Source organism: Tursiops truncatus, chromosome 16 (assembly GCF_011762595.2).
Source record: "Tursiops truncatus isolate mTurTru1 chromosome 16, mTurTru1.mat.Y, whole genome shotgun sequence".
Taxonomy (NCBI): Eukaryota; Metazoa; Chordata; class Mammalia; order Artiodactyla; family Delphinidae; genus Tursiops; species Tursiops truncatus.
The window spans coordinates 25,178,736-25,192,504 of NC_047049.1; the positions used below are offsets into that span (position 1 = coordinate 25,178,736).

At 42.7% G+C, this 13,769-nt stretch overlaps 1 protein-coding gene across 1 annotated transcript; it reads right to left on the bottom strand.

The window, feature by feature from the left end:
* Positions 1-455: 455 nt before the first annotated feature.
* Positions 456-691, bottom strand: LOC117308444 (small integral membrane protein 30-like). Its single transcript, XM_033841474.1, has one exon. It carries the CDS (start codon positions 612-614, stop codon positions 456-458), a length of 159 nt encoding a protein of 52 aa, XP_033697365.1. The 5' UTR covers positions 615-691.
* Between the last annotated feature and the right edge of the window lie 13,078 nt (positions 692-13,769).

Below are 13,769 nucleotides of genomic sequence, written 5' to 3' on the forward strand. Positions count from 1 at the left end.
TTAATATCTAGGTACAATATTAACTTGGGAGACAACAACACAAAAATCCATTAAAAATATGGAGAAAAGACTCCTCAATGATGCAGGAGGCAGTGATTATAACTTAAACAGTGGCAATTTCCCAGGATTCTGGGCAAGAGCTTTCTTCTTCCTATTGAGAATTCTGAAACTATGAAATATGCAGAGTTCAGCCATCTCACTTCTTTGACCTCCTTTCTAAGGCATTTTTCAGTGCATTATTTGTTGTGAAGAAAACGTTTTGTTTTCCATTTAACATAGTATATCAGTTTGTTCCTATTTATAGGGAAATAACCAAGACTATGAACTACCCTATTTACTGTTTCTTGGGAACTTTCAGTGACCAAAACTCAGTTCTGAACCTCAATAGCACAAAGGTTTTCAGGGCAAGGTTTGATTCAGGAGGCCCTTCAAAGTCTCATCCGTCCATTTCTCTTTCATGCATACACCCCCAAACAAGCAGAAATGCCTGTAATGCTGAGAACCACACTGAGCAAGAGAGCGATTGCATCTCCGGCTTCTACTGCTTCCACAACAGGCAGCACCAAAAGCAATGAAAAGAGAACTAGGAACAATTGTGTTGAAACTGAGATCATGATGTTGAGATCTTGAGGTGACTGGTTCTTAAAGGCTGAAGGTTTCAAAGAAAGTGGTATTTGTTTAATTCTATCAGTTCAGGATGCTGAGGCTAAGAGGTTCCATGTGACAGCACCTTCAAGGAAGCAGCCATTACGGGAATGGCGAGCAGGGCTATGATTGTTTTTTAAACTTTTTATTATGGTGATTTTTGACTGGTCCCCAGAGTAGACAGAATTGCATAAAGAATCTCTGTGTACCATGCCTCAGCCCTAACAACCATTGCCCCATGGCCAGCCCTGCCCCATTCAGCCATATTTTCTACAAAAGATACAAACTTTAAAAAATAACCATAATACTATTATCATACTTAAAAAAATATCCAACCTTCTGAGATCAATTTGTAGTGTATCTGATTCCTTTAAGATATTGCCACCTGGATATTCTCCAGGTACTTCAAACTCAGCTTGTTCAAAGCTGAACTCACCACCTTCTCAGAAACCTGTTCCTCCCCCACCAACTCTGTGGGCCTTGTCTTGGTGATGGACACCACTGTTCATCACTCCCTCAGGTCAGGACTTTGGGAGTAGCGTTTTGCGGCTCCTCATTCTTCCTGACGCCCCATCTAGCTAGCCACTCACCTCCTAGAGATCTCTAGTGTCTGTCCCCTACGTCTCCCCTGCCACTGTCTTACATTATCAGGCTCTTATTGGGTTCTTTGCCCCTGGGCATTAGCTTTTTAACTGGTCTCCTCATTGAGTTTTCACCTGCTAATCTTTTAATGCTATTGCCGTAATTTTTTTGTGGTAAAATCCACATAACATAAAATTTACCATTTTAACCCATACAGTTAAGTGGAATCAAGTATATTCACATTTTTATGAAATCACTACCACCATCCACCTCTAAAACTTCTTCATCTTCCCAAACTGAAACTCTGTACCCATTAAACAGTAACTCTCCGTTACCCATCTCCCTGGCTCCTTCCTGGTAACCATAATTCTACTTTCTGTCTCTGTAAATTTGTCTACTCTAGGTACTTCATACAGTATTTGTCCTTTTGTGGGTGGTTTATTTCACTTACCACAATAAGGTTCCACCTTGTAACATGTACCAGAATTTTCTTCCTTTTTAAGGCTGAATAACGTTCCATTGTATATATGTACACCACATTTTGATTATTTATTCGTTCGTCACTTGGGTTGCTTTTACCTTTCAGCTATTATGAATAATGTTGCTATAAACATGAGTAGACAAATATCTCTTTGAGACCCTGCTTTTATTTTATTTATTTATTTATTTATTTATTTATTGCGGTACGCGGGCCTCTCACTGTTGTGGCCTCTCCCGTTGCGGAGCACAGGCTCTGGATGCGCAGGCTCAGCGGCCATGGCTCACGGGCCCAGCCGCTCCGCGGCGTGTGGGATCTTCCCAGACCGGGGCACGAACCCGTGTTCTCTGCATCGGCTGGCGAACTCCCAACCACTGTGCCACCAGGGAAGCCCGAGACCCTGCATTTAATTCCTTTAGGTACATACCCAGAAGTGGAATTGCTGGACCATATGGTAATTCTATTTTTACTTTTTTGAGGAACTGCCCTACTGTCTTCCACGGCAGCTGCACCATTTTACACTCCCATCAGCAGTACACAAGTGTTCCAATTTTTCCACGTTCTCATCAACACTTATTATTTTCTATTTTTTTGATTATAGCCATCCTACTGGCTATGAGGTGATACCTCATTGTGGTTTTGGTTTGAATTTCCCTGATGATTAGTGATGTTGAACATGTTTTCATGTGCCTATTGGCATTTGTATATCTTTTTTGGAGAGAGATCGATTCAAGTCCTTTGCCCATTTTTGAATCAGATTGTTTTTTGTTGTCCCATTGCATGAGTTGCTCTTTTTCTCTGTTAAGAGTGTACTTTGATGCACAGAAGTTTTCAATTTTGATGTAGTCCACTTTATCTGTTTTTTCTTTTGTTGCCTGTGATTTTGGTATCATATCCTCCAATAACCTTTTAAATACATACATTTATATCCTTCCACTGTCCGTTTATAATCCTGCTATGGTTCCCTCTTTTAAACTCCTTAATGATCTAGTCTCTGTACTTCTTCAATCTCACCTCTTGGCAATAGCTCCACCCAAATATACTTATCAAGTCACTATGAATTACTGCGTAGCTCTGAGCATTCACCATTCTTTACACTGGCTGGTTCCAGTTTCTCTCCCTCTTCGTTTTTCACTAAACTACCTTTCATTCACCTTTTAAGACTTCTTCAATACCTCCTCCTCTAAGTAGACTTCTTTGACTTTTCCCAGAGTTAGGTGCCTTCCTTGTCTTTCCATTGTTGACTTTTACTGTAACACTTATCAGAATGTGTTTTAAATGTTGGCTCACCTGTGTCCTGTCCCTCCAGGTAGACTGTAAATTCCTTAAGGGCAGGGCCCTATCCCTGTCTTGTCATCTGCGTGCTGCTCAAACTTAGTTGAACAATTGAACTGGAATCTCTGCCACTGTTCAGTTGTTTTGACCTTGAGAAAACTAGTTAAACTCCCTGGGTCTCAATTTTCTCATAAAATCATTAGGATTTATTGACATTATATTTGTAAGGTGCTTGGTGCTTACTCTGGCCCAGAGTAAAAGCTCAACAAAGAAAGAGCTGTTATTATCATCAACTTGTTGAATTGATATCTCAAGCTCTAATCAGTTGTATGACTTCCGACAAAATTCTTAAACTCCCAGGGCCTCAGTTTTTCCTTCTGTAAAGTGAGGTGTTTGACCTGGATCCTCTATAGCAGTGGTTCTCAAACTAGGCTGCACATTGCAATCATCTGGGGAGCTTTAAAAATACTGATGTCTAGGTCCCTCTCCCAAATATGCTGATTTAATTGGTGTGAGGTACAGCCGGGCAAGGGTATCTTTTAAAAGCTCCCCTGGTGATTCTAATGTTTAGCCAGAATTAAGAACGACTGATCTAAAGTTTCTTCCAGATATAACACGTTGATATAACAAGTGGAGCTGCCAGGATTCTTTGGAGGCCAGGGGATGGAATGTCTCCCAGCATTCTTCTGCTATCACTCTTTGTTAGTTTAGCAGGAAGCATTACTGAACAGGCTCACTAAGCTGGAATTCCAAGAGTATTTGTGGATTCCTGAGTGTTTATACTTAGCAGCTCCCTCCATCCTGGAGTGACCTGGGGGACCAGAACTCTGAGAAGGAAAAAAATTGGCTTCTCCTTACCCCACTGCTCTAAACCAAGGCCCTGGAGTCTACCCTGCAATGTCGTACTGTGGAGTCCTTGTCAGGCTGGAGGGAAAGATCCTTGGTATAAACTTAGTGGGGAAACTTGGGGCCCTGACTAGAAGGGGGTGGAGGCTGAGAGTCACAAACATGCATTCCTTTAGGGTGCTTTAACACCACATTCACAGCCATTACTTATATGATTCCCAGGACAACCTTGAGAAATACAAAGCAGGTATTACTGCCCCCATTTTGTAGGAGAGAAAAACAAGTCTCTAAATGGTTGAGGACTTCACCAAAAATTACACGGTTGAGTTAGCAGCAGGACCAGCATGACAGCCCCTGTGTCCTGACTCCCCAAGCTGGCCTCTCTCACTATGTCTGCACACCCAGTGTGAGATAATAGAAAACACATATTGGTCTCTTCTCCTGGTTCCTGGCACAGAGCTCCCGAAACCCTTGGAGTTTCCTGGGTGATGGGAGTGCTTTTTGTTCTAATGAGGCGACTCTGGGTGGGGTCCTGAGGGGCTCCTGGATGACCTGACTGGATGACCTAGCTGGAAAGACCAAGCCATGAGTAGAAGCTTGGAATTTTCAGCCCTGCCTCTCATTCCCTCAAGAAGGGAGAAGAGCTGGTAGTGGAGTTAATGACCAGCTATGCCTATGTGATGAAGTCTCCATAAAAATCTCAAAGGTATGGAGCTCAGGGAGCTTCCAGTTTGGTGAACACATGCAAGTACTAGGAGGGTGAAACACCCCGCATTCACTGGGACAGAAGCTTCTGTGCTCGGACCCTCCCAGACCTCACCTTATGTATCTCTTCATCTGGCTGTTCATCTGTATCCTTTAATAAATTGGTAAATGTAAGTAAGTGTGTCTCTGAGTTCTGTGAGCTACCCTAGCAAATAATTGAATCCAAGGAGGAAGACGTCATGGGAACCTCCAATTTGTAGCCAAGTCAGACAGAAGATGTGGGTATCCTGGTGGCCTACTACTTGTGATTGGCATCTGAATCTTGGTTGTGGGGACGGAGGGAGGGGGCAGTCTCGTGGGACTGAGCCCTTAACCTGTGGGATCTGACACTGTCTCTAGTAGATGGTGTCAGGATTGAGTTAAATTGTAGAACACCCTGGTGTGTCACAGAGAATTGCTTGGCGTGGGGGAAAACCCCACACCTGTGGTGTCAGAAGTGTTGTGAGTGTGGTAGTGGTGTGAGAGCAATGAAACACAGGTGGAAAGACTGAGGTTTTATCTAAAACACCCAGGTAGCTCAGTCTTTCTTGGCTCCTTGGAGTTGGAGCTGTGGTTCTAAAAGGCCCCATCAAATGCTACCGCGAACAACTGACATAACTCTGCCCAATTCCCCTGTGATCCCTCGCCTCTGAGCATAGCAGTGTTAAATGGGATCATTAGCAAATGCCTTCAGTTCTGCAGTTTGGGGTGTTCAGTACTAGCTTTGAGGCTTGGACACTCAGGGAGGTGTTTAGTTATAATGGCCCATGTGTTCAGGGACACTCACAAGGGCCTGTAGAGCACTGTTAGTCAAATGCAAATGCTGGGTCACAGACAGGGGTTGGCCCTTGGCCACTGGCTCAAGATGAAATGGAAAAACCAGAACAGGGTAGTGATTTTTTTTTTAACTAAGCTCAATTTAATTTAAAGCCCCGTCTTTTTTTTCTGAGATTATGTCTTCCCTACTTTTTTTGGTCTTAAAATTACCTTTCATAAAATAGAGGTAATGGTAGATAGCAGTTTATTTTAATGTCCTGAGTGGCATAGTTAAAACAGCCACCCTACGTGAATTCCCAAAATTGCTTTTGAAATGTTATTGATCCAAGGAATCCTGAGTTTGGTAACACTCGCCATTTTGGAGGGCCATGTGATCTCAACTCTTCAGGGGCGTGGGGGGCCACAGAGAGCGCCTCACCTCGAGGGCGGTGGTAAAAATTGAACAGTAAAATAAGTAAAATGCCTGGAATTGGGCTTTGCCACCTATAAGTTCGCAGAACCACTTTGGTTTTATTTAACAGACATTTACATCGTGCCTCCTAGGTGCCCAGCCCAGTCTCAAGTGCTGCACAAACATGATCTCATTTCATCCTCATCAAGCCTTTGAGGTACATGCTATTATTATCTTCACTTCCATTTTAAAGATGAGGAAACTGAAATGTGAGGGCATTGAGAAACTTGCCCAAGGTCACAGCTACTTAGCAGCAGAGCCAGAAGTCTAAGCCAGGGGGTTTGGCTCTGGAGTCCATGCTCTTAATCCCTAAACCATGCTGCCTGGTTAGAAGCAATTTCAGACTTTTGTGGCATGTAATGATCTATTTTCAGCCTCTGACTCCATAGCCAGAAGCTGCCTGTGGACTAAGCTGCCTGATCTGTATTGAGCAGCTGTCAGTGATCTCTTTTGAGCCCTTCCACAACACCACTGGCAGAAGCAGTGGGCAGATGGCTCTTGGACAGAGCCTGGCAAGTAAGCAACTGTGAAAGCAGTGAACTTTGGATAAGGTCAGGAAGTCCTTGTAGCTTGGAACCTGGGTCTGTGCAAAGGCCTTCTGAGAGGTCCGCTAGAGCATAGACATGTGGTTTTCAAACACATTTTTTTTTTTTTTTTTTTTTGCGGTACGCGGGCCTCTCACTGCCATGGCCTCTCCTGTTGCGGAGCACAGGCTCCGGATGCACAGGCTCTGTGGCCATGGCTCACGGGCCTAGCCGCTCCGCAGCATGTGGGATCTTCCCGGACCGGGGCACGAACCTGTGTCCCCGGCATCAGCAGGCGGACTCTCAACCACTGCGCCACCAGGGAAGCCCCTCAAACACATTTTTTAAAGCAACCAAACCCTTTTCTCAATCATAGACACATGGGCAGTTAATACATATACACATACACCCCATCTATGTGAAATCCCTTCTTAAAGCAGATACAAGTGGAGGGTGTGTTGAAGCAGAAGTAGGGATCCAGTTGATCTTACTCTGATCCCTTATGCAGTATTGAGTCACTATCTGGGAACTTAGAGCTTTGAGGAGCACAGTTTGAAAACCATTGCTCCAGACCATGGTTTCCTGGAGCGTGTCCTACAAAATATTAGTCTTGTAAGATGCTTTGTAGGAAAAAAAAAGTTTCATGGTCAAATACATTTGGGAAACCCAGGTTGTTTCATCCTTGCCTTGTGATTTACAGTTACTTATTAGCGGGTAAAGAGTCTGAAAAATCTGGAAGGGGGTGAAACCACTTTGAATCCACGATTTTCCTCTTAAAAAAGTGGATGAATTGAAAAAAAATGGGTGAATCATTTTCTATTTACACAGTGCAATACTATAGAGCAATGAAAATAGACGAACAATTGCTACATATGGATGCATCTCACTACTATACTAATAAGTGAAAGAAGCCAGACACAAAGGCATGTATACTGTATGAGGTGGGAGGCGACATAGTGCATGGAAGGGGCCATGAGATGAGTTTTGAAGCTTCTGGTTATATTTTATATCTTGATTTGGGTGGTGGTTACGTAAGTGAAAATGATTTGTGCATTTTTCTGCATATATATATGTTTATGTTATGCTTCAGGAAAAAAAAGGGAAAAGCAAACGAAATACCAACATTGAAGGGACGAAAAAAGAAATGTACATGAATTTAACTCATAAAATATATATATATATATATTTTTTAATACTGCAGGTTCTCTGAATCAGGTTATCTGGTTCAAAGGCAGGCCTCCTGGAAAACTCATAGGATGAAGGGTTTCCCCTGGACCACCACTAGAGAAAAGGTATTATAGTATGCACTGAGCAAGGAGGCCCACATTTATTTGACTCTCTAGTCTGTATCTGTTTCTGGTCTTCATTCCTAATTCCCTGTGTACTAGTTTCCTATTGCTGATGTAACTAATTATCACAAATTTCGTGGCTTAAAGCAACACAAAAGTATTACCTAAATTCTGGAGATCAGAGAAGTCTGAATCGGGTTTCAGCGGATTAAAATCAAGATCTTATCCAGCTATGTTCCTACGTTCCTTCCGGAGGCTCTTGGGGAAAATCAGTCTCCTCGCCTTCTTCAGCTTCTAGAGGCTGCAGGTATTCCTTGGCTGATGGTCCCCTTCCATCTTCATAGCTAGCAATGGCCGGCTAACTCTTTCTCGCATCGCATCACTGACACTGACTCTTGTCCTTCCCTCTTCTACATTTATTTTCTTTTAAAGATTTATTTATTATTTATTTATCTTATTTATTTTTGGCTGCATCGGGTCTTAGTTGCACACACGGGGGTCTTTGTTGAGGGACGCCGGATCCTTCGTTGTGGTGCGTGGGCTTCTCTCTAGTTGTGGAATACTGGTTTGCTCTTCTCTAGTTGTGGCACGCAGGCTCCAGGGTGCATGGACTCTGTATTTGTGGCATGTGGGCTCTGTAATTTGCAGCACATGGGCTTTCTAGTAGAGGCCTGAGAGCTCAGTAGTTGTGGTGCCTGGGCTTAGTTGCCCTGCGGCATGTACTCCCTATTTAAGGTCAGCTGATTAGCAAAACTTAATTCCATCTGCTACCTTAATTCTCCTTTGCTCTATAATTGCGACACAGTCACAGGTTCTAGGGATTAGGCCATTATTCTGTTTACCACACCTGCTAAGGGATTAGATACAGATCCTAGTACTTAACCTATTCTTTCTTCTATTAGCATGGGTTTTCTTTCAGATAGTTAGCATCTGACCAAAAAATTAGTTGAAAATAATTGTTTTGGGTTTGCTGAAAGTAAAAGTAATGAACTCAACTATCCGTCACTCAAATGAGAGATTTATTTACTTTTAACCCAATAGGACACTTGTTACAAGAGTGCTATAGATGCCAGATAAGGGAGGACCCCAGTTTGTGACAGGCTTGGAAAACTGTGTGGGCCTCAGGGACTGCACCCTCTTCGTGCCAATGAAATGTAATCATTGAGGGCTAGTATCTGACATCTGAAGTGGAGCCAAGAAAGGGGATTAAAAGACTGGTGCTCTGAAGGTGAGGTGACATAGTTTGTAATCCCTGATCGTACAAGTATGAGTCAGTTTCTTTGTTTGGGTCAGTTGAATAATTTCCACAGTATTGAAAAACTGCTGTTCACAGTGGCTCCTTGGACTAGCAGAGAAGGAAGAGACCCAAAAAGTCAGTTGTTGCCCAGGCAGCAGGCAGCAGGAGGTGGCTCAGACTGGCTGCTGCCGTGGCAACATTGATTACTGTCACAGGCAGGCATGTGGTAGGTAGATAGCAATTTCAGAGAACACATGGACCACCTGCATCAGAATTACCTGGAGAGTTCGTTTAAATATGAATTCCCAGGCTGCACAGCCAGAGATTGGGATGAGATCTGGAGTCTGCCTTTTTGAAAGGCAACCCCTATTCTTTTTTTTTCTTTCAATTTATTTATTTTTATTTATTTTAGTTTTGGCTGTGTTGGGTCTTTGTTGCTGTGCACGGGCTTTCTCTAGTTGCATCGAGTAGGGGCTACTCTTCGTTGCGGTGCACGGGCTTCTCATTGCGGTGGCTTCTCTTGCTTCAGAGCACGGGCTCTAGGTGTGCAGGCTTCAGTAGATGTGGTGCGTGGTCTCAGTCGTTATGGTGTACGGGCTCAGTAGTTGTGGCCCATGGGCTCTAGAGCACAAGCTCAGTAGTTGTGGCACACAGGCCTAGTTGCTCCGCGGCATGTGGGATCTTCCCAGACCAGGGCTCAATCCCGTGTCCCCTGCATTGGCAGGCGAATCATTAACTACTGTGCCACCAGGGAAGCCCAACCCTTATTCTTGATTGTAGTTTAAGAACCACTGATTGAAGAAAATAATGCATCCCTGTTACAAGTCCCTATACAAACCCTTGTTGTATATCCTTGGATGAGGCCTCACCTCTTTGCTGTGAAAACCAGAGTCACTTTCTTGCTTACGAAGGCCCAATCTTCAAAAGACAAAGTAGATGTGCTGTCCCAGGAATTGATAATGACAAATGCCCAAGTTTTGCAAGTGCTAAGAGTTTAAATAATCCTTTCATGATTTCTGCAAGAATGGAACTATTTTTTTTCCCCAAGGAACAGCTAGTAACATCTCACAGAACTAGTCATGTCAAAATATACTTTGGGACTCCCAAAATAAATTTCCCAAATGGGTGAAATGCTGTTCAATATCACTGGGAAGGACTAGGGTGGGACCCAAGCAGGTTTCGATATGAACCCAGGACTGGAGAGGATGGCTAAGATGCAGGACTGGGCCTCTAATATGATGGAGAGATACCATTCTTTCTCTAGGAAGGTGGGACTATCACGTATACATAAAGAACACCACACAGGCTTCCTGATTTTTCCAAGAATCACTGATGTCATGAGCCACTGTTGCTGATGAGAATGTGTTCTTATCCCTTACATGAGTTAAGAACAAGTGGATTAGTGGATGTGTGAAATTCAAAGTGTTTTATATTTCTCTAATACTACTGCAATACTTGTAACTCAAGGTGTGGGCAAATTCTGATTTGCTAGTTGTAGTGAACACTCTTGACTGCCTACCTGGCATCCATTCCCCACCCCTTCTCCCTGTCAAAAATCCCAGTTTTGCTCAGATATCCTCTCCATCCCCAAAACCCAGGGACAAATCTGATTAATCAGTGTATGATCCTTCCTCGGCAATGATTATTGGTCCTGGGGGTCTGCATGTATCCTAATTCATCCCAGTGCGGTTGAAGGGAAGGACTTAGAATCTTTTGTTGACACAAACAAGGATACTTGTAGCCATCCTACAAGCAATGAGGGGGACATGTTTTAGGATGAAGGCAATCCTGAAGGTTGCAGGACAGAGAAATGAAACCTGTTCCTTGTGGCAATGTCAGTGACTGAATCTCGTACCCTGGAGTCCACAATACCTCTGGATTTTCGTATTGTTTAATCCTGTTTTAACTGGGTTTTCTGTTACTTATGGTCAAAAAAATCTCCTAATGTCTACAGTTGCTTGTTTGCTTTGTACTCTCTGGTTTATGCATTTTATATGTAACACGTAAAAAAGTAAAAAGAAAGAAGATTAGATTGTGGGCTGAGAGAATAATGATCTGTGGGACAAAACTTGTTTATATAAAAGCTGTTGTGAGTTGTGTGCTTCTTCCTGTATTATCACGCCTTTCAGTTCCCACAGGTGTCCACATCCAGAAGACAAATTCATTAAATCAGTTTCTTTTTGTATTTCTTGTCTCAAAATTAATTATATGTGTCTAGCTTCCTTTTAGCACAGAATGTTGTTTACTGAGGTTGATGCAGAGTGCTAAGATGGGGACATTGAGGTAGGAAGTGCTTTCATTGACTAATGGCATAAAGCCTAAACTTACCTAGGCTTATCAAAGAAGTGGCTTTCCCAATAAACGAGTGAATGTTCTTTCTCATTCTGACATTAGTATGCCTTACTTTTTGGTCCTAATATAGATGCTGCTTAACCTGAACACGTGAAATGGTCTATAGGGGGCTGGCAGGTCTGGTCCCACAGTGAAGAGCGGTTCCATTGTAAGCCCAACAACTTACCACTTAGAGACCAAGATTGGAATGGTTGGTGTTGTAGCAGATCTACCTGGAAACGAATTGTACTACTGTCTCACTCAGGTTCCTGCTCCAAGAGACTGCTGACGACTTCGCAAGGTAGAACACAGGGATATAAGCCCTGATGTACTTTTTTTTTGTTTTTACATAATTTAATCAAACTCAAAGCATTGTGAAAGGCATTAAAATTAAAAACAATCCTACCACACATTCATTTAGTTATTAATTAATTTATGTAAAAATACATATGGAATCCCCGATGTGCCAGACCCTGGGCTAGGTGCTGTATCCTCTCTCAGGGGATGAGACAGACACAGTGGACAAGACTGTCCCTGCTCCTCTCGAGCTTACAACCTAATGAAAAGGCAGATATTAAAGACATAATCACACAAATATTTATTTAATTGCAATTGTGGGATGGGAAGGGAAGGGAAGGGAAGGTATGGGCAACATGAAAGAATACTGGCGTAGGGAGATTGGGAAGCCCTCTCTGAGTTACATTTGAGCTAAGGCCGAAAGGATGAATAGAGTCCAAATGTAAAAAGAGCTTTTATGGAGGGACATGGGGACCAGCAACTGAAAAGTGGCAATTTGGAAGAAGCTCAGTGAACATGGAGGAAATGGTCCTATTTATGTATTTGATTTCTTTTAATTTTTTTTCCATTTTATTTAAAAAAATTTTTTATCTGTGTGATAAACACTTATTTTTTTTCTTTTCCATTATGGTTTATCTTAGGATATTGAATATAGTTCCCTGTGCTATATAGTAGGACCTTGTTGTTTATCCATTCTATATGTAATTGTTTGCATCTGCTAACCCCAAACTTCCAGCCCACCCTCCCTTGAATTTTTTTTTACTGTGGTAAAATATATATAACAGAAAATTTGCCATTTTAGCCATTTTTAAGTGTACAACTTAGTGGCATGAGTACATTCACAGTGTTGTGCAACCATCACCACTGCCTGTTTCAACACTTTTTTCATCATCACAAACAGAAATTCTGGACCCATTAAGCAATAACTCCCCATTCCTCCCCACTGCCCCAGTCTCTGGTAACCTCTGATCCACTTTCTGTCTCTATGAATTTGTCTGTTTTAGGTACTTCACAAAAGTAGTATCATATAATATTTGTCCTTTTGTGTCTGGCTTATTTCACCTGGCATAATGTTTTCAAGGTTTATCCATGTTGTAGCTGTACCACAACTTCATTTATTTGTATGGCTGAGTAATAGTCCATTGTATGGATGTACCATCCTTCGTTTATCCATTTATGTGTTGATGGCCATTTGGGTTGATACCGCCTTTTGGCTACTATGAATGATGCCACTATGAACCTTGGCATATGAGTGTCCGTTTGAATCCCTGTTTTCAGTTCTTTGGGGAATATACTCAGAAGTAGAATTGCTGGGTCATATGGTAATTCTATATTTAGCTTTTTGAGGAACCACCACAGAGGCTGCACCATTTTACTTTCCTACCAGCAATGCAGGAGGATTCCAGTTTCTCTACATCCTTGCCAACACTTACCTCCTTTTTTTTTTCTTCCTTAAAGTAGGTATGAAGTAGTATCTCTGTATATTCGATTCTAACTCTTCTGTCTCCTCAGGAATCCATCTATTCTGAAACTCAGAAGTTTTTCGGGACCACTAATCTGGCATGGGGCTTATAACGACCTGCCTTCATCTTTTGCCCAAGGGTTTAATTTCCTAAATAGATATTCAGCAACTCTGGGGTAAAGTGTGGGTGGGGAATCAATTTATTTATTTATTTATTTATTTTTGGCTGCGTTGGGTCTTCATTGCTGCGCGCGGGCTTTCTGTAGTTGCAGCAAGCGGGGGCTACTCTTCGTTGCGGTGTGCGGGCTTCTCATTGCTGTGGCTTCTCTTGTTGCGGAGCACGGGCTCTAGGTGCACGGGCTTCAGTAGTTGTGGCACATGGACTCCGTAGTTGTGGCTCATGGGCTCTAGAGCACAGGCTCAGTAGTTGTGGCGCACAGGCTTAGTTGCTCTGCGGCATGTGGGATCTTCCCGGACCAGGGCTTGAACCCGTGTTCCCTGCATTGGCAGGCGGATTCTTAACCACTGTGCCACCAGGGAAGCCCCGGGGGATCAATTTAGATTTCCAGTATTTACTACCTGGTAGATGTTTGATAAATAGAACAATTGTGATAGAGGTTGCAGATCTTATCTCTCTCATGTTGTAAACACCCAGTGGAAGTTCCCAACAGGCACCTCAGAGATCTTTGCTTGATTCAAATGAATTAATTTTCATGAGTATATGAGGCAATTGATCGGTTGGTTACATTCCATTCATTTGAACTGCAGACCTGATCTCTGCCACTCCTCTGCTTTATGCTGTCAAGTACTCTCCATTGCACTTAAGATAAG

Bases quoted from the DNA above. Each gene is read 5' to 3' on its own strand.
- LOC117308444 (XM_033841474.1), bottom strand. From the start codon at position 614: ATGATCTCAGTTTCAACACAATTGTTCCTAGTTCTCTTTTCATTGCTT.